Genomic DNA, 26,463 nt, shown 5'->3' with positions numbered 1-26,463 from the left:
ATATCACTGTAAATCCCCAAAACTCAAGATTCTAGTGGCCCAACTCATCATTGCCTCTCTCAGGTAGCACTTTGCCCTGGGGTCCCGTGTCCGTCGTTAGACAAATCAGGGAGGTGGGTCACGTGGTATGAGATGTGGCTGCCCAAGGTCTGACTCCTCCATCAGGGCTGGGACAAAGCAGTTTCTTTTTTTTTTTTTTTAATTCTGTGTGCAGGTGCAGTTTGATGTGTTATTATGGCCCCTGGTTTTCCACTGTAACTTCTCGAACTGCTGCTACACCTCTGCTCTGAGGAGTAGTTATGAGATAGAATGTGATTGCTGACACCAACGTGCTTTGAAAATCCTAAGCGCCTCACAAATGCCAGATGTTATTACCATGTTTAATAGATATACTACTCTGAGTGACACAGAGAGGCAAATGAACCCATATTCCAAAGGAAATAGCTCATTTTTCCCCAAAAAAGAGGTGATTGAACTTCCACCAACAAGCAGTTGTATGAACTCAGTTTAGTTGGCCACATCTTAGCTGTGTGACCCTGGACAAGTCCCTGCATCAGCTTTCTCATTTCTGCAATGGGAACATTTGTGACTGATCTTCTTTCCCTCCAGGCAGGGTCAGAGGCAGGAGCCTGCCCTCCACTCTCTGCTCCAGTGCCCTGGGTGACGGTAGCCTAGTTTCTTCACCTCAGTCCCTTCCTGGGTCAAGGACAGATTTCAGCGAGGTGATCCTTACCATCCTCCATCCTTCCGGCTCCTAAGTTTATTCTAACCACTACTCTTGTCCTTAGCAACTTTTCCTCTCAAAACCCTACAACCGAGAGAAAAGCATTAGACACCCTGTTTTAAAAGTTATGCATTTGTGGAAAGTTGTGCTCCAGTCACACTTTGGTAATAAAAATTCTGTATTCCCTCTGCCCCAGCTTAACTGTTTGCCTTTTACCTGTTATTGATTGTCAATTGGCTGCAGTTACTCTTTGATCTTCTCTTTTGTTTGAACTTGAATGCCACCCACACTGTCTGCCCCAGCCTCCTCTCTCTCTATTAAACAGTAATGATATGTAAACAAACTCGGAGGCCCCTGGGGAGCCAAGCAGCCCTGGGGCCAGCCTCCCTTGGGCCTGTGAATTGTCATTCCTGAAGCTGTCTGTTTTGTAAGTTCTTCTGCCAAGTGTCTATGGGAGCAGAGGGATCATTATCCCCCCTTTCAAAGAGCAGGGTGAGCCGAGGCCTTGAGCTGGCGAGTCCTTTAAAGTCATCTTCAAAGGAAACCTGAGCTGCAAGGCCGGCCATGTGGCTGGCAGAGGGGCAATGTGACTTTCTGAGGTTCTCTCAGGGGCTTTGGGGGGTGAGCTCCCACAGGCTTCCCAGCACGTGTGTGGAGCCTGCTGCAGAGGCACTGCCAAGGGACACCACCGTCCAGACAGTGGCCTGAGGGCCCAGGGAAGGCCCTGCCTTGCGTCCCCGCCCCACTACCGCCACCGCCACCCAGGAACGGGACGGGGCGGTGAGGACTTTCTCCTCTGGGCAGGCGGCCGTGACCACACTTGTCCTCACCATTCTTAGTTCCTGTCAGTCAAACTTGGTTTCTGAGGGGGTCTGAGGTAAAATAAAACCGGGTGCCAAAGCAAGCCAGGGTGAATCATGGAATCGTAAACAATGTAGTTAATCCGATTCCCTCAGGGGTGGGTCGGAAAGGGACTCAGAGGGGTAGTGGTTGTCACTCAGGAAGAGGCGGCTGACTTCCACCACAGAGTTCTTGGTGCAAAGAACGCTTCAGCAGGGATGGGGTTTGGCTTGGCGCATAGGGATTCATAAAGCTTCTGAGTCTATAGATGTCTATCCATCACCTAGGAGACAGCAAAAATCCTCCAAGGCACCAAGGGTGAGGAAGCCAAGAGTTGAAGCTGAGGCTTCCCATACTGTCCTTGGACCCCAGGAAAGAGAAACTGTTTATGAAGCCAGAAGGCAAGACGAGCCTTCTCACTTCACAGAATGAGCAAACTCTCTAAGACCCAGAGGAGGAAAGGACCCACACATTGGTGTCAGAAGGGCTAGAACTGAGGTCATTCATTTGAAGTTCAGCCTAGAGCTCTGAGTGAAAAATAAAGTGAGTGAAGACAGTTTAAAAAAAAAAAAAAGAAAGAGGAGGGAACCAGCCAGAGATAAGAAGCAAGAGGTCCATTCAAAATCCCCGACCTGGGCGCCACATGAGCAGAATTTGGCATCTGCGGTCCATCCTTCTTCCAAGAGCTGAAGGTGGGCCCTGCCCAGCAACCAGATGCAAACCCCAGCCTCAGTCTTGCCCTGCCCTCCATGAGCACTGCCCACCCAGGTGAAGAGCTGGGGAACCAGACCCATTCAAGTCCTGACTCCAGCACAAGGAAAAAAAATCCAGAACAAACCGATTTGACTTTTCATTTTATTCTTGTATTTGTACAGCTATATTTTACAACGCGGTAATGCAGTTTAGACACAGCCAAACCCTGTCTCCGGAGTAGTTATAACACAAGCATGACGCAGAATGTGATGAGACAAACATTCCCAAAGAGAGCTTAGTTAGTGACAACTCCAAGTCCCTGTGTCTGCCTACACGTCCAAAAGGGATGGCGCAGTCGTCCCCTGTTGAAAACTTCCATGAAAAAAGGCACCGTAGGACACGTTGTACGGGTATATACAAACCGAAAACTAGAACAAAACTACACGTTTTCTCCTTCCGCAGCTTTTTTTTGTTCTTTTTGTTTGTTTGTTTTAATACACACTTTGTAAATTGTAAACCTTCACTTGCAAAAAAATACAAATACACTGAGGCATTTTAGACAAAATATTTTCTTACTTATACAGATGCAATACTTAAAATAGTCTCTTAAGTGCTCTTTCTCAATAAAGATTCTCAGATCCGTGTCTGCCTGCAGATACAAAATCGAGCCTTTAACGCAGTTTTATATTTTTAATATATCTTTTTTAGGTTTATATATATTTATTTTATATATATATATTTATATATTTACAACTCTGCCATATATTCCTTCACCTTTGGTTAAAAAAATTAAAGCCCTCTCTTTGATAACATACCGAAGTCTCTTCTTTTAAAAGAATGCACATTTACATACAAAAGAAACATCTGATCCCACAAAACATATACATTCCTCATTTTGCAGACTAAGTCAAGTCAGAACTTTTGCGTACTTCCCCCGCTTTGATATATAAAATGATTTTGCTTTTTGCTGACATGGTTCGCCGTACACATAGGAGAAGAAGCAATATTATTTTCTTAAAGTTTTACGGCAGTGGGGGAAGGGGAGCTGCCCTGGCGCCCCGTCCCCCGCCCCTCCCCCCACCCCGCCCCCGCCAGCTAGGATTTGCGCTAGTGGATGAAAGAGGCACTACATCATGGGATGAACATTGTAAAGTGTTACAGTATCCTTTGGGTAGATTCCGAAAAGGGGCTCGAATGGAAAGCATCAACACTCCATGCTTCAGCAGGCTTTGGGGAGCTCCGGGGGCAGGTCAGTGGCGGACACGCGATATTGCACCTTGGTGTTGGTGATGGCGCCGTGCTTCTGGCGCAAGTGAAGACGGAGCTGACTTTTGTGACGGAAATGCAGGTTACACTTCTCACACTGGGGGAGAACCAGAGGCAAACTGTTAAGTCATCCACTCAGGAAACGTGTCATTACTCAAGGACCTTGAGAAGGAGATTCTCCCTTCCAGGGATGGGGCAGTTCTTCCCTTCCCTCCTGTGGGCAGGTGAGAGCCCACAGGAATGCTGGCTTCTGCTAAGGGACAAGTACACTTTGTGCAAATGTCTCTTCCCTGCTTTCCAAAGTCTTGGTCATGTTCTTCCCCTGCTTGAGATTCATTTCCCTGCTCTAACTCAACAAATTCAAGTCTAAACCAAAAATGCAGTTCAGATGCAAACTCTTCTAATTTTTAAAGTTTTCCTGAATCTTTCTAAGGTGAAAATAATTCCTTTCCTTTAACCTCTGTAAGATTTCCAGCCTTGCCACTTAATGCCAAAAAGCCTTGGCATCCCCAAAATTAACATCCTTCTCAGATGCAGAATGCTTTGACACTGGTGACTACTTCTCACTAAACTTTGTAATCTTCCCAGTACCTGTGAATATACCTCTTAGGCAATTATGCAATACCTCTGAATATATTTGGACAAATGGATTAGAACAGTCTGAATTTTGCAAATGGAAATTCCGGAAATCTCAGATATGCTTTTAAAAGGCAGTTATATTCCTTTAACTTAGTGTACGCATCTTAGAGGCCTTCCCAGGTGGCACTAGTGGTAAAGAATCCACCTGCCAATGGAAGAGACTTGGGTTCAACCCTGGGTCAGGAAGATCCCCTGGAGGTGGGCATGGCAACCCACTCCAGTTTTCTTGTCTGGAAAATCCCAAGGACAGAGAAGCCTAGCAGGCTACAGTTCACAGGGTCACAAGGAGTGGGACACAACTGAAGTGACTGAGCACATATGGACACATAGATCTCAGATCAGCTAACTAGGCATTAGCAAGTAAAGCTGTTTCTTGTTTTGATTCCAAAAATGGGTGATAATCATTTTAGTGGAAAAGTTCTTTAAAAATAAAGTGGATGACTAAATGTAATGTGGGACCCTGATGTAATCCTGAGACAGAAAAATGTTTTAGGCAAAAACCGATGCTGCTGCTAAGTTGTTTCTGTCGTGTCTGACTCTTTGTGACCCCCGTGGACTATAGTCCACCAGGCTCCTCTGTCCATGGGATTCTCCAGCCAAGAATACTGGAGTGGGTTGCCATGCCCTCCTCCAGGGGATCTTCCCGACCCAGGGATTGAACTTGCCTTTCCTGCATCGGCAGGAGGATTCTCTACCACTAGCACCACCTGGGGAGCCCAAGTAGAAACTAAGAAAGTAAAGTATGGATTCTAGTTAATAATAACATACCCAGTATGGATTCATTAGTTGTGGTTAATGTACCCTAGTTATAAGACTTAATAACAGGGGAAATTGTGTACATATGGTATCTCAGTGCTATCTTTGCAACTTTTCTACCAATCTAAAACTATTCTCTAATAAAACTGTAATAAAATATATTCATATAGAGAATATGTCTTAAAGTAAAAATGGAAATAAACTTAGAAAATAATAAAGCAGGTGTGCAGTGAGTCTAAAGAGCCCCAGTCTTGGGAGACAAGGGCCCCTCATACCTGTGCTACCCACTCCCATGTGCCCTGAGCATGGCATGTCTCTCCGAGCCTCGGCTTTCCTTTCTGCAAGGGACCGAGTCTACACTCTGAAGGTCGCTCAACTCTGATATCCTGTGTATCTACATGTCCAGCAAATAATTATAACAGCAAATACGTTCTGGACTCTTACTATGCGGCAAGCACTGTTCTGAACACTTCCGGGAATCCATTAATTTAACATAACTGTGTGAAGTAAGCACTATTATCAGGCTCAGATGAGGAAATTAAGGTACTGAGAAGATAATTAATTCGCCCAAGAACAAAATCAGGTGAGAAGATATTCACTCAAGGAGCGATAAACAAGTAAATGTAAATAACCACCTTCTCAGGTTAACATTTTGATATGGGTTAACCATTCCTTTATTTGTCCTTGTGTCCATCACTACCTACAGAGATGTCATAAATTCAGCAAAGCCAGCCTCATCTATAACAGTAGTTTCTACACTTGTAGGACATGGGACTCTTTTCTTCAAATTAAATGGAAACTGGAAAGGGAAAAAGGCTGCTATATCATTCCAGTCCTGCCCTGCAGGGTTTCAGAACCTCAGTGATTGAAAGAGCACAGTTGGAAACCTGCTCATCTACCTCATTCTCACCATTTCATAGACAAAGAAGACTATGGCCCAGTGAGAGGGTTAGGGTTTGCCCACAGCCTTAAAAAGGGTCATTGCCAAAGTCCAAATAAGAATGCAGATATCTCAGCTCCCTGGCCAGTATCTTTCCACTTTACAGCAGAGATCAGCAAGCTGTTTCTGTAAAGAGCCAGACAGTAAATATTTCACACTTGGTGGGCCTGACATTCTCTGACATAACTACTCAGCTCTGCATTGTAGCGTGAACGCAGCCGGAGACATACGTCAACAAGTGAGCCTGGCTGTGTGCCAACAAAACCTTATTTATGGACGTTGAAATTTAAATTTTATATAACTTGCATGTCATAACATATTATTGTTATTTTTAGCTATGTAAAAGTATAAAAACCATTATTAGCTTGTGGGATTTCAAAAATTAACCCATAAGCCATAGTTAGTCAAGACTCCACTCTAGAACACTGTGATTCCAGTGGCCTGATCATGGCCTCTTACTTCTGGTCATTTGCAACTGTCTTTTCTCTAGTTTTTTTCTCCCTTGTATCACCACATTTCTTTGGTTCCCCTCCTAGTCTGTGACTGGTCCTTTTCAAACACTTTAGCTCGTCTGAAGTAGACATCTAGCCCAGTTTAGGGACAGCTGGAGGCACTCAGTAAGTGTTTGTAGAAGGAATGAATGACTCTGATGTCTATGTAACCACAGTCCAGACTTCTTTCTTAAGGCCTGGATTACCTAGCCCAATACCCTCACTTTAAAGATGAGCAAACTAAGACTGATGCTGAAGCTGAAGTTCTGATACTTTGGCCGATTGGTGTGAAGAGCTTACTCACTGCAAAAGACCCTGATGCTGGGAAAGACTGAAAGCAAAAGGAGAAGGGGGCGTCAGAGGACGATATGGTTAGATAGCATCACTGACTCAATGAACATGAGTTGAGCTAACTCTGGGATATAGTGAAGAACAAGGAAGCCTGGCACGCCTCAGTCTATGGGGTCACAAAGAGCTGGACATGACTCAGCAACAGCACAACAACAACAAACTAAGACTCAGGCCAACCTCAAGCTAGCTGTCTTTGAAAATCAGAGTGAAATCTGGTCTTAGGACCATGCGAGTTCAGTGGTCCTCCCACTGCATGCCTGAGATTGACGCGAACAGCCCTGTGGCCCCAACCCCACCTCCCCGCCCCTCCCAGGCCAGCCAGTGGCCACAAGGGGTTCACGCACATGGTAAGGTTTCTCTCCTGTGTGGATTCGCAGGTGGCTCTTCAGAGTCTGAAGGTGCCGGAATCGGGTGCCACAGATTTCACAGGGATAGGGCTTCTCGCCAGTGTGGATGAGCACATGGGCACGGAGGTGGGCCACCTGCACGGAAGAGCGAAGAGCAAACAAACTGAGAGGCTCGGTTGAGGTGGGCTCAGACCCCCTGGAGCCTCTTATCAGCACACTGGCTGGGGGTCCGTGGCCCACGCCCCCTGCTCACCTGGACAAATCTGGCTCCGCACGTTTCGCATTTGTAGGGCTTCTCTCCAGAGTGAATTCGGGTGTGGGTTTTCAGGTTGGCCGGTCGGTTGAACTGGGCCCCGCAAATGTTACAACGATAGGGTTTCTCACCTGTTGCAGAGAGAAGAACAGGAAAGCCATAATTAAAGAAAGTTTCCACAGTCCCTGAGCCCTGGTTTGCAAAGCAATTAACCCTTATGCCACTTCGGCTTTCCTTCCCTTGGAAGGGGTCAGAGAGAGGTGTCAGGGGCCTGCCACCCCTCTCTCACACACACATCAGCACACCTCACCCATGACCAGGGTCAAGAAGCAGGTGGTGATGTGGAGGAGGAGAGACAATGTCAGGCATGGGTCAGGGAGGGACTAAGGTCCCAGGAACCAGCTTTGTCATCAGGATGATCTAACTTCAGGATGTGGACATGTTACTCGCCTTTTCTGGGCCTCAGTTTCCCTCTCTGGCACCCGAGGGGTGAGTTGAGATGACTCAGGAAGGCTCTGCTAGGGTAAGGCTGATTCAGTCAACCCATTCCTCAGAGAGGTAACACTCAGGCTGCTCTAATTTCTGTCTCTGAGAAAAAACATGCTTTTCCTTTCTGCTAGCGGCAACTACAGCTGCATTCTATTTGCAAGAGAGGTGGGGCCTGAGTTGGAGTAGATGCTCAGACAGAGGAAACCAATAGAAGGGCCACGTCTTCCTTCATGGAAAGTTTCTGGGATAATGGGCCCATTTAAAATTCCAGGAGAGAGGCAACTTTGGACAACAATCAGGTTATGAGATGCTACCCGGTGTGAGCTGATAAGGAACCAGCCCTGGGAGAGACCGAAGAGGCTTTAGCGTTTTTCTGGTTTATAAAAACCAACCTGTCTCTGCCTCTCTCAGCCAAGGTTCATCCCCTGTACAGTAAGATGAACACTTTTGACCCCAGTGAAGGTGGAGAAGCAACACAGAGCATCTCAAAGGAAAGACAAAGGGAACACAGAGTAGCTGGGTCACTAAGCCAAGACGTGACAGGCCAGGCCTACACTCAGGCCAGGAAAATCCCTGCTCCCTACCTCACCTCACCAGGCCCCAAAGCCCCACGCTGCTTTCCCTAGAATCCTTGCCCCGTTCTGCCCCGGGGAACCTGGCGAGCTTGGGGATGGGTTACAGAGCCATACCCGTGTGGACAGTCTTGTGGCTGGCGAGGTTGCCCTTGTAGCGGAAGGAGGCCTGGCAGCGGTCACACTTGTAGGGTTTGTCACTGTGGGTCTGCAGCGTGTGCCTCTTGAGGGAAGCCTCCTCAGAAAAGCGGCAGTCACACTCATTGCAGAAGAAGGCCCCATTCTCTGTTGGAGGGTGAGGGGAACACCAGGGTCAGCACGTCAAGAAAGTGAGGTGGGCCTCCATGGCTTGTCCTCTGGAGCCACCCCCAGGGCCAAACTGAGCCCCCAGTGCCCCATCTGCCCATTGTTCATGGGAGCCCAGAGCAAAGGCCCTGTGAGAATTCCCTCTTTCTTAGTGTTTAGGGTCTCAGTCATGGAACCAAGAAAGGAGACAGATTCAAATATTAAGGTAGAAAAGGGAAACTCACACCCAAGGTACCCACATGGCCTGTACCAGCTTACATTCATGCATAGAAGCCCTCGGGTAAGACTGCCTCTGTCTGTGTCTCTATCTTCAAAATCAGGATAATAAACCCCTGTCCTGCCTACCTCACAGGAGCATGTTGTATAACATCAAGCATCACAGGAATGTAAGATACGAATCAGAGTCAAAAATACTTTGAGTTCATCGAAGGAGGAATTAACAATGACTGTGGTCACCCTTGCACCCATCTAGACTTCATGTCTCCCAAGCACTTCTGAGACAGGGAGACAAAAGATGATGGTGGAAGTAGAAACAGAGGCCCAGAGAAAAAGAACTGGAGTATAGAGCGAACAGCCAGGGAGCCAGGATGGGACAGTCCCTCCCTGCTCTCCCAACTATTGGCCCATGGCCCTGTGCCAAGCCTCTCAGTGTAAGGAACTCATCTTTTTCTTTTGTCTTAACAATATGGAAATGACATATCATGGTGACTTACCCCTAAAAGAAGTATTACTGGGCTACCCTACTGGAGCCAGAGCTGGGGGAAGAGGGGAAAACTGGGGGTGCCAATCACAAACTATCCAAAAATGTCAATTAACAATCTGTTCAGTGAATCAAATTCAGCTAATATTAACTGAGTGCCTACTCCATGCTAGACTCATTAGGCCCTGCGGAAAACACAAGCATGAATAAGGCAGATGCTTCTCCTTCTAGAATGTACAGTCTAGCAAGGTGAACTAACATGCATACAATCAGTTTGGGTCCAGAGGGCCTGAGAAGGCTCTGGAAGCTAGTGGTAGCCAGCCCCATCGCTAGTTTTGCTGGAAGGAAGCTGAGAGAGCTGTGTGATCCTTCTCTATTCCCCAAGAATAACTCAGATTCTTCACCCCTTGCTTTGGTCAGTCTCATTCCCTACATAAGGTCTCCAAGAGTGGGAATCTGGGCTGGTGATTTAAATGCCAATGGACTTCCAATGAGGGGCTCCTTCCAATCACTGAATAGACACACAAACCTCTGGAGCAGAGGCCAGGGCAGGGAAGGGACTCACCGCAGCTGGAATCTGAGTACTCAGACTGGGTCTCTCCCAGCTCCTCGGGGAACGTGGGGCCAGCAGCATGCAGGCACATCTCTGCGTGCTGCGGGGACTGCGAGCCGCAGGATGTGCACTTGGGGGGGTGCAGGTAGAGCGGCGAGTGGCTCTCGCTGCTGCTTCTGGGGGAGCCAGTCAGGGACCTGTGGGCAGGAGGAAAGGGCCTCAGCAGATAGAGCAGGGCAGAGCCTCCTCTTGGCCTCCATGCATCCCTCTTCCCTGTGCTCAGGGCAGCCCAGGGGCCACTTGAGATGAGGAACCACAAAGTTACTTATCCCCAAGCCTCCCTTCAAACAGCGGACATACTGAGATCACTGATGGGGTCACATGGAGCCCAAACCTCACTCCCAGGTTCAGCTCCCTCCCTTTGGTGCTGCAGTCCACGGCCATCCTCCGTCCAAGACAGCAGGAGGATGCCCCATGCCATACCGAAACCAAGACCTCAGGAGCTTGGGATTCTTGGAATGCTCATCTACCACAGAGGGGAAATTCTCTCTCTATGAAAATACACTGAAGCTTAAGGACCTTCCTTACTTAGGCTAATTTAGTCAATAGGCTTTAGCCCACACCTCCAGTACACTCAGCATTTCAGGCAAGAGAACACAGCCTCTGCATCCATCAGAAGTGAGTCCAGAATCCTGCTCAGATAAGCCCTGGCCCCAAGTCCCGACTGCCTCTGATCACCTGTTGACAATGTTGTTGAGCCGACTGGCCTGTGGGATGGTGGAGTCCTCCGCACTGGTGCTGAGCTTAGTTGGGGACTGGAGGTCAAGGCTATCAGGCTCCATGGGTGGCTGGCAGGCTGGCGGGGCAGCATAGGCTCGGGGGGAAAGGCGGCCCAGCTCTGCCTGCTCAGGCCCCTCCGGTTTGGCGTTCTGGTTGAGACTGTTGAGCACGATGAACTTGTACTTCTTCCAGTTGCAGGCTTTGGGGTCAGTGGGGCTCTTGGCCGGCGGGGACCCAGAGGTCTGGAGGATGCAGGCGTTCTTGCTGCTACAGGACTCCGTAGGGGAGTTGGGCTGGCAGTCAGACTTCTGGGGACTTTGTGGGCTAACCAGACCCTTCCTGTTCAGGGGTGCATTGGGGGGCTCGAAATGCAGGGCAATCTCATCTTCCGAGGAGGGCCGCTCTTCCTCCTTGCCGGCCTTATCACAGGGGAAGTATGGGGCGCTCCGGGCTGAGGGCGCAGCAGGCTTGGGGCCCTCGGCCACACTGTAGTGCATGTCACTCCGCGCCTCCTCAGGAGCCGCCTCCTTGGGCGAGTAGATGGTGCTGTGGCACACGCTGGGGGAGATCTCCATGGCCGGCCGACTGTACTCACTGGGCACTGGCCTGGCACTGTCGCAGGGGAGGGCCCGATCCTTGGGGAAGGGGTTGGCTATAGGCATCCGGGCATCCCGGAGCTCCTCATCAGAGAAAAGGAAGCTGCTAACCGGAAGGTGGCCGTACACAGGGTATGAGGCTGGCGGTGTGGACAGGCCATTGTACAAGCTGGGGGCAAAAGCTCTGCTCTCACATCCGGGGGCGTTCCTCAGTGGCAGGCTGTTCTCCACCACCTCCCGGCCCCGATAGGCCATGATGTCCTGGGGCATCAGCATGCGGCTGTTGAGGAAGTCTTCACGGGGAGGCTTGATGGCAGGAACCATCTCTGCTTCACTGCAGGAGGGAAACAGAGAGAAGACCCCGGCCTCCTAATCAGAACCTTCCAAGTGACACTGGCCTATGAAACCCACACAGGCGCGGGGGTCAGCTAGACACAGGCAACGTGGCCCTGGACTAGGGAAACACTTGCAGTTACAAGGCAGTTCTGCTAAAAGTCTAGCAATCTAGCCCAGAGAAGCTAAGTGAGTTAGCCACACCATCAGTGCCTGTTCAGGTGTGATTTTGTGTAAGTCCCATATGTTCATATACATGTGAATCTCTAATTATTCTGCTATTATAAAACGGAAAGCTTTTGGAGCCCTTATCTCATTTCATCCCTACAGAATCCTGCAAGGAAGGTTGAGAAGGCATTATTGTTTCCATTTTATACATGTGAAACCTGAGCTTCAGGGAGGGAAGTGTTTATTTGATGCTGGTGTCACATGTTTGGAAGGTCACTGTCAAACTGGTGTTTGTGAAGAAGGAACTCACTGCCTGGAGTCATAGGGAAGTTTCCTTTTGGAGAAGAGGCAGCAGGTGCCAGGGTGGGAAGCCCTGGCTCTGCAGCAACAGGACCTGGTTTCTAGTCCCTGTGGTGCCACTCATCAGCTCTGTGACCTGGAGCTAGTTACTGAATGCTCCCAGCACAAGGCTGGACCCAGGGAAAGCACTTATAAATGATCTTGCCACCATTATCACCCACAGGAGACAAAGAACTCAAGCTGCCTGTACTTGAAGGGACATTACGTGGGCGAAAAGTGGGCCAGCTCCATGTGATTGCAGTTAACAGAGCTAGAACCAAGGAATGAAGGTGAAAGGAGCCAGATTTCAACTTTCAAACTGTCCAAGGTAGAACTGCGTGGTTCTGGGAACAATGAGTTCCTTGCTCCTGGAGATGTTCAAACAGAGGCTGGAAACCTTTCTGTTGGAGAAGGGCTGCGATCACCCTAGAGAAGCTGAATCAAATGATTCTACAGAAGTCAAGGCCTAAGTGTTCTACTTAGCAAAGCTCTTCACTTTTTTGGCTCTCAGGTTTCTCATCTTTCAATGACCGTCCTATCTCACCAGATCCCAGGTAGGGGGTTAGACCCAGTGAACCCAATGTAACTCAGTAAACATTCTCTCGTTTAGGAGCAGAGTGACATAAGAGATGAGTACAGCAGCCCACAGTCTGGTGGGGGAACTAAGTATGTAAATAGTTACAATGGAAGCCTAAAGGAGAACTAAAACACACATGCAAATAGTGAAAGAGAAGCAAAGTCTAACAGGAATACAAAGGGCTTTGGGAAACAACTGAACAGCTGCGGAAAGAGCAAAGTGATAACTGCACAATGAAGAAGTCGGCATCCGGGCGTGGTCAACAGGATGGGTGGGAGGAAAGGGTCAATCAAGTGAATGGAAGGAAGCAAGAAGTGGGGATACACGTGGCATATCTGAATAGCAGGAGTGTGCAAAAGCAATGGAAAGTAGGCTGTGGCGTATCACAGAGGATTATTTTTTTCTACGTGCATGCATTATCAAGGGTCACTGATCTTTTGTGGTCCCTTCCATCTCCAAGGCCTCCATCCAGGTGGCAGCTCACCTGGCCTTGATGAACTTCCGGCAAGTGTCCACAACATGCTCCATCTGAAGGTACATAGCTGTGGCCATCACGGCCATGATGTTGCCCTCCCGCAGATTGAGCCGAGATGTGTACATGAAGTCCAGGAGGATGAAGAACCCCTCCGGGTTGATCTCAGGATCCAGATTGATCACACTGAGGTTGCATTTCAACTGGTCTGTGAAGATGCTGTAGAACAGGCCACTGTAAAACAAAGGAATGTCTCACTATAGCAGACATCAATTACAGAAACGGTCATCAATTACAGTTAGCAGGGGCCCTAAGCCCCTTTTCCCTGGACCAAGCTCTGGACCTTCCATGCCAATTAACAATAGTTGCCATTTATGGAGAGTTTACTCAATGTCAGAGAGTCATTAAGCACTTTACATCTACTCTCCTGTGTTTCTCACAACCTTATAAGATAGATTCTATCCTTCTCTCCCTTTTCAAATGGGGGAACTAAGATCAAAGAGGTCAAGTAATTTTCTCAAAGTCACAGAACCTGTATTCCTTTTGGTCTTCACTGCACAGATTACCAGAGTTAAATTTAGCACTCATTTGCAGTAACTATTTTTAGTTTACATCTTTGGGATAAGCATTTCCTTTCTTGCTCCACCACATTATCCTCATTCTAAAAATCTTATTGTACTTTTTAGAAGCAAATTGGGTATTGATGACAAACAAATAAAATGATACCTATATCTGTAGTTTACTGATTTTCTAAAAGTCCATAGATTGTTTTCTAAAAGCCCATCACAAGGTCAATACTCCCAGGAGAGCTAAGTCAGTGTCAAGCTATACCTCCTGGTACCATGATGTCAGATTCAGGAAAGAGCATGCAGGGAGAGGCCAGAATTCTGGACTGTCATCTGGATTCTACTCTTCCTGAGCATGCTGCCAGAAATGAGCTAGACTTACTAGACTTTATTAAGTAGCTATGAAACCTTGGGTAAGGGACTTCACTTCTCTGCGCCTTGGTTTCCTTATCTGCAAAGCAGGAATGACAATGTCTCCCTTACACAGTTGTGGCAAGAATGAAAATGTAAAGGGGACAAACTGATGCCTGAACACAGTAAGCATTTGGCTAGTGTCATCTATTATCTTAACTCTCTATAAACCTTTCCACTATTTTTTTTAAAGGTGCTTGTTGTAGATGTTCTGTATGTCCTCTACTTGCAATCCAGATTCCTGACTCTACGTCAGCTCACCTATAAACGTTTTCATCTTATCATCTATAAAATAGAGCTAATCATGCCATCCATAATACAGGCCACTTTGAAAATCCAGGGAGATGATGGAATGTAAAACTGCTCTGAACATTTGAAATACTTGACAAATATAAAGAATTAGCCAGCTCACTTTCACCAGCTTAGATATTCTCTGAAACACCCACAGAAATATAATCATAGTATAAATAAATACAATCAGAAAAAAAGAGCAAAAGATCTCAACTTAACTTGCTAGAAATATTTAAAAACTCGCTTTCACTTTTCATTTTTTCCCCACTGGTTCACTAAAGTCATTCCGTTTGCCCTGAACACATCTCTTCTGGAGACAGGATCTGATTTCTTCTCCCTCTATTCCCACAGAATGGAAACGCTTTCTTTTCTAAAAGTGTATTTATTCATTTGCTGCCTGGGAACCCACTCTGCCAGGCCATGTGCTGGGGACCTAGAGACAATGAGATGTGGCCCCAAACACTGCAAGAGGCCTCCACCCTCCACCCTGGCAGCCAGCACCTTCGCTCCCCTTATATCCATCATCTGCCTTCTACTTCCAGACCCCTTACCTGCAGGCCATGAGGACTGTCTTATGGGCTCTAAACTGCTCCCGGCTCACCACTATGACAACATCAGTCAAGATGTCACGGCTCCGGAGTCGATTAAGGTTGAGAAGAACGTCACTGGCATGGCGGGTGAACTGGATACAGCTGTCAGCCGGCGAGGCCATTTTTCTTCACCTGAAAGAAAAGGTCAAAATCCTGTTAGTCCTCCAGAACCTGTTTCCTTCTCACCAGGAGTGTGAGAGCAGGTGGCTCAGCCTGCTCCCTTGTGTTTGCTTTTGAACAATTCATCGGCCACCTCTGGGCATTTCTCTTCATGTCTGTACTAGGAGATAATCATCTTTACCTGACTTGTTAATAGAAAACCCTATAGGGGAAAGAGGAAGGGAATGAGTATTTGTTGAACGTTTTTTCCACATACCAAACACGCCACCAGCATTGAGAGGCAGTGAGTGAGTGACAGGGGAGAGAAAGCATGCTTTGAAGGTTAGCACGTGGGCCATACCTTTTGCAGGCTGTATAACTTGGAACAGGTTGTTTTACGATGTCAGGGCTTCAGTTTCCCCAAATGGGGAGTACTAATTCCTCTGCGGTGGTAAAACTTAGAGATATGTGCCTGGTCCACACTAGATTCTCAAAAATCATAGCTATTCTCATCAGTATCTCATCTCATCATCCTAGCCACCATCTGTCTCTCCCTGCTAAGCTTCAGAATTGTCAGAATGCAACTGTCAGAACTGCTGGTGCATAGTAGGCAGCAAAATTACTGTGAACCAAGCAACAAGTAAGGGAAGCCCTGGTCACATGAGTGTTAAGACAGTCAAATGCAGGGGCAAAAGAGTAGGGGTGGGGTGGGGGGGTGTGAAGGAGAGGCAATCAGCTGTCCTTTCTCTCATCTAAAGAAAGGTGGCACCGTTCACAGAGACACATGCACTGGCAAATTCAAAAGAAACAATTTGTCCACAAAACTGTAAAGCGTATAATTCAATTTACTTACCCAGTGCCTTGATTCACAGTCCAAAATTTTGCTTAAAACCTGCAGGGAAGAGAAAAACCAAGCAGAAATTGATTTAATGAATGTAAGATTGTCCACTATAGTCTTATTTTAGGACACACATATTTAGTTTTACTCTGATAGCTGCAGCCTGCCAGCTGGTGCGGTTTTACCACAAGTGAGCAAACACTTTATCCAGCTCGGCTCTTACAGAAACAACAGGCACCCGAAGCTACACGATAATAATGTTTTTACCTTGAGTACTCAGAATACAATTTCATACGTTAATTACATACACATATACACATTTAATTCCTTTTTCAAAGTAAAAAATGTATGCCATCCAAATGTAATAGAGTTTATGGGAAAGAAAAAAAAATAAGAAAAGTGCTTCTTTCAATATTAATGAAATGATCCTTCAGGGGCCTAAAAACTGGATGCTTATCAAAACCTGCTAAAATACTATCTTCCAAACTTAGAATGATTCCACAAGACCAACAAGGTCAATATCTTTATCCTTAGTTCACAGAGGACAAAATTGAGTTACCAGGCAGTATTTCCTGACTGTCTGAAGCACTTAAGACTAAATAAGGAATGTGCAGAATCCAACCTGAGATGGTTTATCTACTCTTTTGTTCATTTTCAAAGTTTCCAATCCCATCTCTCCTGGGTCTAAGATCAGATATAGTGCCACAAACTTCCAAGTTTGTGCTTCCCCCTGCTGGTGAGAGATTTAACTGTGTGGTTTAGCTGAGAACTGGCCAGGGAGCACTCAAGAAACACGGACCCTCTCCAAATTGATTTCTCTAAAACAAAATCATTTAAAGTCTAGGTGAAAGACTCATTTATGATCACATGTGGGCTGCAGAAACAAAACAATATCTGAACCCTACCCCAACTCGTCTTTTTTAACATGTAGCTTTTCAGAGCTATTTTCCGGGTAAAGGGGCCCGAGGCCAAGGAGGTCATATTGGGCCACATAAATGGTGAGTGACCCAGCCCTAGGTCTTCTGGCTCAAATTCTTGTCCCCTTTCCAAATCAGCCTACGTGCTGTAGAACAGGCAAGACAGCACCCTGATGTGGGTGAATCTCATTTTTAAGTTCCTTCCCCCACACAGACACTTTGCCCCCATTCCAGGCTGCTGAGTCTTACCAAATGAGCACTCTAAAATGAGAGGTTTCCTTGAGTCTGTAACCAAACACTCTGACATTTCTCTGTGGTCCCAAGTGCCAGTCACTCAATCTCATAGGCTTCAAGGTTAATGTGTGCATGTGAGTGAGTGGAGGCGAGAAGGAAATGGGGGAAGGGAGAGGATAGAAAAAGACAAAAGAACCTATTTCCTCCTCTCCCCATCCGAACTTGGATTGGCAAAAAAAGATACACGGAATGGGTCCTAACCAAAGTTCAATGATTGTGTCCTTGGAAAAGGAATACTGCAGACACATGTGAGGTTTATTTATAAACCTTCTCCTCCTCCCCTACGGAAGAGATCCCTCAACAACTCTGGAATACTTAAGGCTGTCCTTTAACCAGCTTCAACCACCCTCTCGCTTGTGGATTTCCAGTCACACAGACTCTAGGAACCACAGGAAGTGCAGATTTGCCATTTCACCTTGACAAGTGGCAATGACTCACTCCTGATGCGGAATGAAACAAACAAACAATCCCCCTGGGTCCACTGTCTGTCAGGCTGTTGGCTGGGCACCTTCCACTGTAAACCTCTCGGCCTGGCTTGACCAAATAATGCACATACACTAAGGCCCCTGCCCTTATTAAGTCCACTCCTTTCCAAGCTAGCTTTATCTTAGGAACCCCCCAAACTAGTGAGTATGTTAGTCATGGTGGGTGTGGGCAATGATGCCACCCTCTATATGCTGCAGGTGTGGGAGCACCACTAGAATTTGGTTTGCTTTTCACAGACCACTCAGCTGTTTATCATCCATTTTTGTGTCTGATCCTTATAATAGCCACCATTAACTGGGAGGAGAGTGAGGCTCCATGAGATAAGTCTTATCCAGGATCTCAGAACTAATTCCAAGCAAAGCCCGGAAGAAACCCTGCCTACTAGCTTCAGCCATCCCACCAATGTCAGCACAAGACTCCTTCCACAGAAGCAACCAAGACAGCAGAGGTGTCAAGAAGAAACTGACATCTGCAAGAGCCCAGAGCTTTCCCGACTCCATCCCAGCACCAGCTGCAGTAACCACCAAGTGAAAGTTAGACTGGTCTTTTCCACCCCCATACACTTTCTCTCCTTTGGCGCTTTCCCTGTGTAAACGAGGCACCTTGAGAAGGCAGATAGATCCTTTAAAGGGCTTGATGAAAAACGAGGGAATTCCCCTTTTTAAAAAAAAAAAAGGGGGGGGGGGGGGCAAAGGTAAAGAAGACAACAGAAAGGCAAAGAGAGACAAGGGATGGGAAGGGCTAAGCCAGCCTGTATGAAAAGATCCCATCCTTTTCCTCCCACCTCCAGAGGTGGCCCTCTTCTCTTGCTCACACACAAGGGCACAAACTCGAGCCCTGCAGCCGGGCAAGCCGGCGCAGATCCGCAGATTGGCCCACCCCCATCACACCGTACCTGTCTGCTAGGGACCGCCCACCCCCGGGCGTGTTGCCTGCACCGCGGCGCGTCCACCTCGAAGCCCCCCACGGGCGCGGCGGAGCCCCGGCGATAGCCGTGAATTTGGTTACATTCAAGTAAAACTTTTCGTGCACCTCGGTAGCTAACATTATGTGTGCCTTTTTTTTTTTTCCTGTTACGCCGTCAAGGCAGGGGGCAGTGAGGGGAATGGCACAGCCCTCTCATTCCCGGAACACAGTCGATCTCAACTCAGCGGATTTCACAGAACACTCTCTGCCTATCGCCGGCTCCAACGAGAAGTAACTTTCCAGGAAGCTGCCGGCCCCGACGGCAGCCAGGATCGCTGCCTGCGCCGCTCGGGCCGCCGGGGATTCACCCGGCGAGGGGGGGCCGCCCGGGGAGGCTCGCGGGGAATACGGCGCACTTTCCCCTAAATCCCTCGTCCGCGCCAGGTCTAGGAGTCTATTAGAGTTCACCTAGTCCAACCCTTCCCCCACAACAATTTTTTAAACAGGGAAAGTCAGGCAAGTTAGTAGCACAGCCGGGTCTGAAAGCCAGGATTTCACGTTCTATCCCAGGCTTGACTTCAAGTTGCCCCATTACGGCGTTTATTTGCCTGGTGCGTCTTTTTCTTTCTCTTTGCTTGCCCCTCCGACCCCGTCCCCTCGTTTGAAAGGGAGTGGGCGGTCGAGGCCCCCCCAAGTCAAAAAGATGGAGTCCTAGAGCTGAGGGTCTCCATCCAGCGCGCCCCACCCGAGCTGAAGGAAAACTAAACCGAAAGCCCCTTCCGCCTACGTTGGCAAGAAGGAGAACCCAGCTCAGCTCGATTTCCGCCCAGAATAGAAGCTGCCAGGCCGAACCTGGCTAGATTTCGAAATTTCCGAATCCGATTTCTCTGAAACCATAGATTAAAAAGGTCAGGATTGGCACAAGCCTTGGGCTCAAACTCTAGCGCGTTCATGGGCGCGCCAAGGTTGCCTTGCCCTCCCCAGGCCTTCCTCGGAGTTAGAACCCCCGGGCGCCATCTCCTAATCGGTCTCAGCATCGGACTCCAAGAGGCACCTGCGGGACCCGGTGCTAGGGAGGCGAAATATGCAGCCTCTTAGGCCGCAGCGCAGTCCTAAAACTGGAGGGTAGCGTCACACTGCGCCGCGCAGCACCTCAGCAGCGGGGGCGGGGTCAGTAAAGACGGGGCCTCTTTGGCCTCATAAAATCCCACTTTCTCATCCCTTCGCCGGGTAGAATAAAGGTGAAAGCGAAGGCTGCAATTTAACACGGGATGGGATGAGAATCTAGGAAGGGAAGCTAAAATTAAATGCATTTATTGGAAATTAGGAGTCCCCGTGGTTCCGGGAGCTCAAACCTAATCCTGTTTTACCGCTGCCTGACACTAGAGAGAGCCCTCCATCAAGGCTTAAAACCGACTCCTCCTTGTCGCCCCGCCCCTCCTTCTATTGACCTAGTTTAGATCGAGTCTCCGGATTTGGAGAAAGCCTTTCCCCCTCCCCCTTTCTCTATCCCGGTCGGGTTTTGGATTATTGGTAATCTAATAACTCCAATAACTCGTTGAGAAATCCAGAGGAGAATCTGGAAGTGCAAAGCACTCTTGAGAGGCAGGGACGAGGCATTTTAATAAGGCCGGAGCCGCCGCAGTGGAACCCGCATCAGGGCTCTGGCCGCAGCGTTCCCTTTCTCCGCAGCGTCTCAGCTAAGGAGCCGCCTGGGTCTAGTCTCGGGGGTCTGGCGGTTGGGACGGGGGTGGGGGTAGGGTCAAACCGCCGAGTTGTTTTTGTTCTGGGGGAGAAACACCCCCTCACGCTTTTGTCTGGGGGGCGGGAGGGTTTGAACACCGTAGATGAAAGTGAATTTGATAACGTGGTGGCCTCTGCAGTCGCTTTGGGTGACCGAGGAGGTGTTCAGGGACATGATGTCCTGACTTTCATTTCTATCACACTTCCTGCCAACAGCGCTCTTGCAAGCCTGCAAGCTTCTAGGAAATGCAATAAAATAGAGGGATGTGTTTTATCATCAAGATCTGAAGAGGAGCTGCAGAAGGGACATTCCCCGGGCGCCCAGCTCGCGACTGCCTTCCAGAAAGGGCCGGCAGTCAATGCCAACAGACACGAGCAAAGATATTTTGGCCATCCTGCCTGGAGCGGGCTCGGCCTTTGCAAAAAGGCTGACGGGGGAGGGCAGAAGCATGATCTCCCCAAGCAAACAATGCCTTTAAAAATCCGATCTGGACAGAAGTCAGCCAAGGTCTTTATTCACGTTAATGAAGATGGAAGGCACTAAATGTCCTTGGAAAACGATGAGTCAAACTTGACCGCTCTTCAAACACGTCCCCAGATTCGTTTCCAACCCGAACAGAGGCGCGTTTCTCCAACGCGGCCTGCAACAGCTCCCGAAGTGGGAGAGGCAGAACTTGATTCCTGCTGACCAGGGCGGTGGAATCAACGGCTTCTCTCGCGGGTGTGCGCGCCAGTGGTCGCTAGGGGCCGCCAGCACGCGGACGCGCGTTTGCCATCTTAAGTTTTGAACTCCAAGCGAGAAAACTTTACTGAGAAGCTATTGTGGATTACACTCTGCCTGTCCATAGGACCCACGCACACAACTGATTTCTCACCAATCCACTAAGCAAAGTTTGTAAGTGGGGGGTGGGGTGGTCCGAGCTATTTCAGGATCCAAATGTGAGCCTCCGACACAGTGAGGTGCAATCTCTGCAAGTTTAGGGACGGGGCTTTAATCACGCCCTGACACACGCACACCCCCCTCCCCAAGATCTGATGCTCCCACCCCTCAGCGCTTCAGTGGGCTTTTCAAAGTCTGTTACGGAAAATCTTGGGCCATACTTTGTAAACAAGTTGCTCGGAGAAATATGGGGAAAGAACTCTTTCCCATTATGGTTACCTAAGAGGTTAAAATTATGGCTCCCTCTGCCTTCAGCCGCTTTTTCTCAGCTACCTCGAAGGGGCGGAGACAAACTCGCCTTTGACTTTAAGTCACTGACCTGGAATTCAGAAGCTTAAAATCTGGTTCCGGTTAGGTCACTAACTCCCCATTAACCCTCACATCAAGCCAGTTTCCTCACTGTAAAGAGCTGTATGTCCTAGAGCCCTTGTGGTATCCCTCCACTGTAGACTTTGCCCCGGGAAAGGCCACAGCAACTGGGAGGCAGTGTTTTCAAAAGGGGGTGCTTTTTGGTTCTCTAAGCAGATGCAGATATCTGCCCGTCGCTGAGCGACATGAATGGGTAAGCATCCGCAGGCCTTGTAATTTTCCTCCGCCTTACCAAAACGTTGGAGGTTGGGTGTCATCCTCATTGGAAGGTGCCCTGCATCAGTCCTAGCACCTGGTTGAGATACTTGGGGACCCGAAGGTGACGCGGTCTGTCTAATGCCCAAAGTGGGGAACTCCGCCAAGACCTACCACTAGGTGGCGGACTCGGTCCGTACGAAAACCGCCGCGCGACCACAGCCTTCCACCCTCGACTGCCCCCCACCTTTCTGCTGTTGTGGTGTATTAGGGGGAGGGGATTGCCTCCATAGGGCAAAGCAGGAAAACATTTTAATTTACAGAAGGTAATTCGTTTTTCCCCATGCTCACACCTCTAGCAACCACAACGCAATATCTGAAGCTGCGTGCGTGTATTATACGTAGATTTTTCCAGCCCTAAATGTATTGGGAACAGAAAGAAAGAATGCACTTGTCTTCAAAAAGCAGGATGGCACTCGGCAGTATTGGCAGAGGTTCCTGCCAAACCCTGTCGACCACCAAAAAAGTCGGGTACAAACTGATTCCCACGGAGAAAAGAGACCCTGGAGGCCAAGGGCAGAAGAAGGGTCCCACCCAGTCTTACAGCGCTTGGCTAAATCGCGGATGGGGGAGTGGGGACGAGTTGGTCTTTTGGTGGGGCTGTGGTCTCGGAGTGGGACGCGGGCAGGGTAGGGAGGAGCCGTTCTGGCTTCTAGTGGGGCGAGGAGAAACCGGCCAGCTTTCCCACAACCCAGCACTCTCGCTCCGATCACTGCGGCAGCTTTCCCACTTGTTGCGCAGTGCAGGAAACTGGCACGCGCCACACTACTTTAACTCCCAGAGGTCTCCAGACCGGCTACAGATCAGCCTGCCACTGCCCCTGGCAATCCACAACCCTCCCTCCCCAACCAACCCCCCACAGACACCATCTCCACCGCCAGCAAAAACTACAGGACTTCCAGTCAGTATTTTTTTTTTTTTTTACACCAAAACATTCCTTCTTATCTCAATATCAGACAGGCAGCAGAATTCGGGTGCCCAGAGAAGTCAAGTCCAAGGCGGCGGGAGTGGGGGGCGGCGCGCTACTTCCGCCTGTAAAACTCGCCTACTTAAAGCCAACCAGGCAACCCTCCCCCCATCACACACACACACACACTCGAACTACTTCGCCTATTTTGACACCATCCTAGCTCGAAAACCGTTTTTCTCCCTCCTTTTGAGAAATCAAGTTTTTAAAAAGCTAGCTTTATCTCTCCTTCCTAAAGAAAAAAAAAAAATCCTCATAAGGTCATTTCACAATATTTTTCAAATATTTGACTTTTGCAAATAGATAAGTTTCATCCACCGAGGGGTGGCGCTGCCGCACCACCTCCTGTGAATCTGAATTTTTCACAACAAAGTGGGTTGTGAGTGTGGCTACCCAGCAAAGGAGAGAGGGAAGGAAGAATTTTGACATCTAGTTATGGCTACCATTTACTCAACCAATAACTGGAACTCTTTAAGGCTCAGCTAACGATAGCTGAAGAGTTTACTGTCCCATTCCTGTCCCAAACCCAGAATAAAAATGGAACATTTGTTTTCATGAAAGCAAGGGGTAGAACCCTTAGAAACTGAGCATAGAGGAAATAACCAGTTGGAGAATTCCCACTTCTATCTGCTTTCTCCTTCAAGTTGCTCTGTTTTTACAAATAGATAGCCTTATCGTCACTATCAACAGACCCTTAAAATCAGTCAATGCTTGGGCCTGCAGTATTGGAAAGTCTTCCAAGTAGGATATTGGAAACTTCTATTTATAAATGGAGAGAGGGGGGACTATTTCCCATCCGCAGGCTTCTATTTTGGCCTGAAAACTCAACTACAGTCATTTAAGGCAGGGAATGCCCATCTCCTGGTACTCCCTTTCCATTTCCTCCTCCCCCAGAGACACATTATCTTTTCTCCTTAAAAAAAAAAAAAAAAAGCATATATTTTAAAGTGAGAATGTGATTTCACCTCGTTCCTTTGAGCTCATGTTTGCTACCTCCAGGAATAGCGTGTGGACTAGGGCCAGATGAACTTCAACTTGGGCTGCAGATTTACGAGGTTCTGTTCAAGTGCCAAAGGCTCTTGGTAGTAAATAGCGAGCAAAATAGATACCTGTCTCCTGACGGATCTTGCCGGCCCCCCTCTTAATTTTTTTCTTAAGTTATTTATCAAAACCACACACACCTTGCAAAGAAAAAGGGAAACTGGCAGTCTCTGTAGAGGAAGCCAGTGGCATCGCTCTGAGCCACAAACTGTATTTCTAAACAGCCCTTTCCCTGGTTCCTTCTCTCCTGCCCCATTTTCTTTTTCCTTTTTGACAAAAAAAAAAAAAAAAGCATCTACTGACACTCACTTTACTTTAAGGTGGGGGTGGAGGGGACGCATTACAAGATATTCCTCCTGGAAACTATAAACTGATGGAACAAAAAAATCCGAAAGGATTAAATCAGTTTCCTGGAGGGGATGGCGAGCTCACAGAAGAGGTCAGGGACCCAGTAACAGTTCTCGATTTGGAGCGCCCAGTCTGGGGCCATTCCTTCGGCTCAGCTGTCAGGACCCCCACCACCAAGACAAACATTTCGAGAAGGGGCACAACATAAACAGGATCTTTTTCAAGCTTTTTTTTTTTTTTTAATTTGTAGGATTGTGTACTTGTTTTCCATGGGATAGCTTTAAAAACTCAATTATTGCAACACGAGTTCCATTTTTGGCCAGAGTTCCAATAACACGGCATCATAACGGCAACGCAATCTACAGTTCTCAAGACATTTACCACGGTCACTACATCCGGCAGCGGAGTGGCCCCCTCGCTCCCGCGGCTCCCCAGCGCAGCCGATTTCCGAGGCTCCGACTCCCTACCGGCTCCCGCCCCCGGCCGCCGCCGCCGCCGCCTTCCCCCATTCCTACTCCCTCGATGAGAGCTACAGGTTGCAAATCCAACCAACCTCGCAATCCATTTCTGCAAAATCACTCACAAAGATCTCCCGTTTGCGCCCGCGCCCCCTCCTCCCGCGCCAAGTCCCCCAGCCAGGGCCACAAAGTGCCCTTCTCTCCTCCCGGGTCTTGCACGTAGGAACGCGGGCTGGGGCTGTTTGTGTTTTCCCTCGCCCTGTGCAAGGACCTCGGGAATCTGAAGCCTGACGCCGCTACTCTCCGACCCGCAGTTTTTGTTTTGTTTGTTTTCACAAAGCTTGCACCATGGGAAAAATAAAAATTTAGGAAAGCGGGGAAACAGCCATTGGGAGCTAACACCGAGTCACGCAGCGCCCAAAATACAAACACCGCGACCGCCAGAAATCCCGCCACCTTCCCGCTTGGCTGGGCCGTCCTGAGAAGGTTCCCGGAGTCCCCGCACTCTGAACAGCACCGCAGGTGCAAACGCGCACCCCTTTCCCACCCCCACCCCCAAATCCCCATCCCGCCACAAGCCTCTCTCCCCAGGACCGGGAGAGAGAGCGCGCGGGGGTTCCCGACTCCCTAGACTGCAACCAAGAAAGAATGATTTCCAAACTATTCAACATCCCCGCCCCCAGGCAAGCTAAACCTCCCCCAAAACGCAGGGGAAGGGGACACCAAAACGCTCGGATCTCGTTAGGAAGATCGCGGCTCAGAAAGGAACACTTCATCTGGGTTTATGAAGGGAAAAAAATAAATAAATAACCACGAGGAGTTCGCTTGCATTTCTCCTCCAAAATCTCGGCTCGGAGGTGGGGAATCTAGAGGACCGAGGCCGGTGGAAGGGAGCCAGCGGGGCGAGCGAAAGGGCAGCCTCCCTCCTCGCCTCCCGGAGTGACCAAGAAGGACGGGAGAAGGGAAGGAAGGAGAGGCGAGGGAAGGGAGAGGGAAGGAAGAAAGGCGAGGCTGGAGCGAGGGAGCAAGGAAGGCAGTTTGCAAGCGAGAAAAGAGGGAAAAAAAAAAAAAAACACAGCCGCACGAATCCAGCGAGATCACAAGCCGTACGCAAGCAGCAGCAGAAAGAGCGAGAGCGCGAGCGCGCGTCCTCTCCGCCGTCTGGGGCCAGACAGCCCCCAGACTTGCCCGAATCACCCCCCAAGCACTGTCTCGTCCTTTCTGCTCCGGCCGCCCCCTAATTCCCCTCCTTCCTCTCCTCCACCTCCTCTTCAAAAACCAAAACAACACAAGGGAGGGTGGCAAAAGCCTCCCCAAACCGGCCAATTCACTCAAAGACAACAAGAATAAAATAATAAAAATATAAAAATCTACATCCTAGAGTGGGAGAGACGTGGGACTAATCTTCGGCATTTATTTTAACACCTGACAGCTACAATAAATAAATATATACATTTACATCAATAGATACACATAGGAAACTTGGAGCCAAAGCATTTGGCAAGAGCAGAAAAAAAGAATTAAAAGGTAAAATAATGATCATGAGCAGCGGCGGCGGCAGCGGCACCAGCGGCAACAGCGGCGGCGGCAGCAGCAGCGGCGGCAGCAACAGCAATAATCACCTGGTGTCCGGCCTTTCCTAGAAACTTCTTGCATCACCACTTCTAAGAACCCCAGTTCTAAGAATCAACAGAGCTCAATTCTCGGAATTTGAGCTGGGGACTTTACCACTGCTACGTAGCAGGGGAGGACTCGGTGT

General features: G+C 48.7%; 1 protein-coding gene across 3 annotated transcripts; it reads right to left on the bottom strand.

The window, feature by feature from the left end:
• Positions 1-2,401: 2,401 nt before the first annotated feature.
• Positions 2,402-26,431, bottom strand: BCL6 (BCL6, transcription repressor). 3 transcript variants are annotated; one of them, XM_027538429.1, is made up of 10 exons: positions 26,327-26,431; positions 15,996-16,034; positions 15,005-15,175; positions 13,198-13,419; positions 10,659-11,630; positions 9,933-10,117; positions 8,479-8,646; positions 7,301-7,431; positions 7,045-7,182; positions 2,402-3,620 (listed from the first exon to the last, which is right to left on the bottom strand). In XM_027538429.1, exons 3-10 carry the CDS (start codon positions 15,163-15,165, stop codon positions 3,477-3,479), a joined length of 2,121 nt encoding a protein of 706 aa, XP_027394230.1. In that variant the 5' UTR covers positions 15,166-15,175; positions 15,996-16,034; positions 26,327-26,431; the 3' UTR covers positions 2,402-3,476. The 3 variants fall into 3 exon arrangements, with proteins under 3 accessions (XP_027394230.1, XP_027394237.1, XP_027394233.1); XM_027538436.1 differs by lacking the exon at positions 26,327-26,431 and adding an exon at positions 18,573-22,728; XM_027538432.1 differs by lacking the exon at positions 26,327-26,431 and adding an exon at positions 17,147-18,555.
• Between the last annotated feature and the right edge of the window lie 32 nt (positions 26,432-26,463).

Source organism: Bos indicus x Bos taurus, chromosome 1 (assembly GCF_003369695.1).
Source record: "Bos indicus x Bos taurus breed Angus x Brahman F1 hybrid chromosome 1, Bos_hybrid_MaternalHap_v2.0, whole genome shotgun sequence".
Lineage (NCBI taxonomy): Eukaryota > Metazoa > Chordata > Mammalia > Artiodactyla > Bovidae > Bos > Bos indicus x Bos taurus.
Note: the sequence above shows the minus strand (reverse complement) of the source record. Positions and strands in the feature narration are given on the sequence as shown.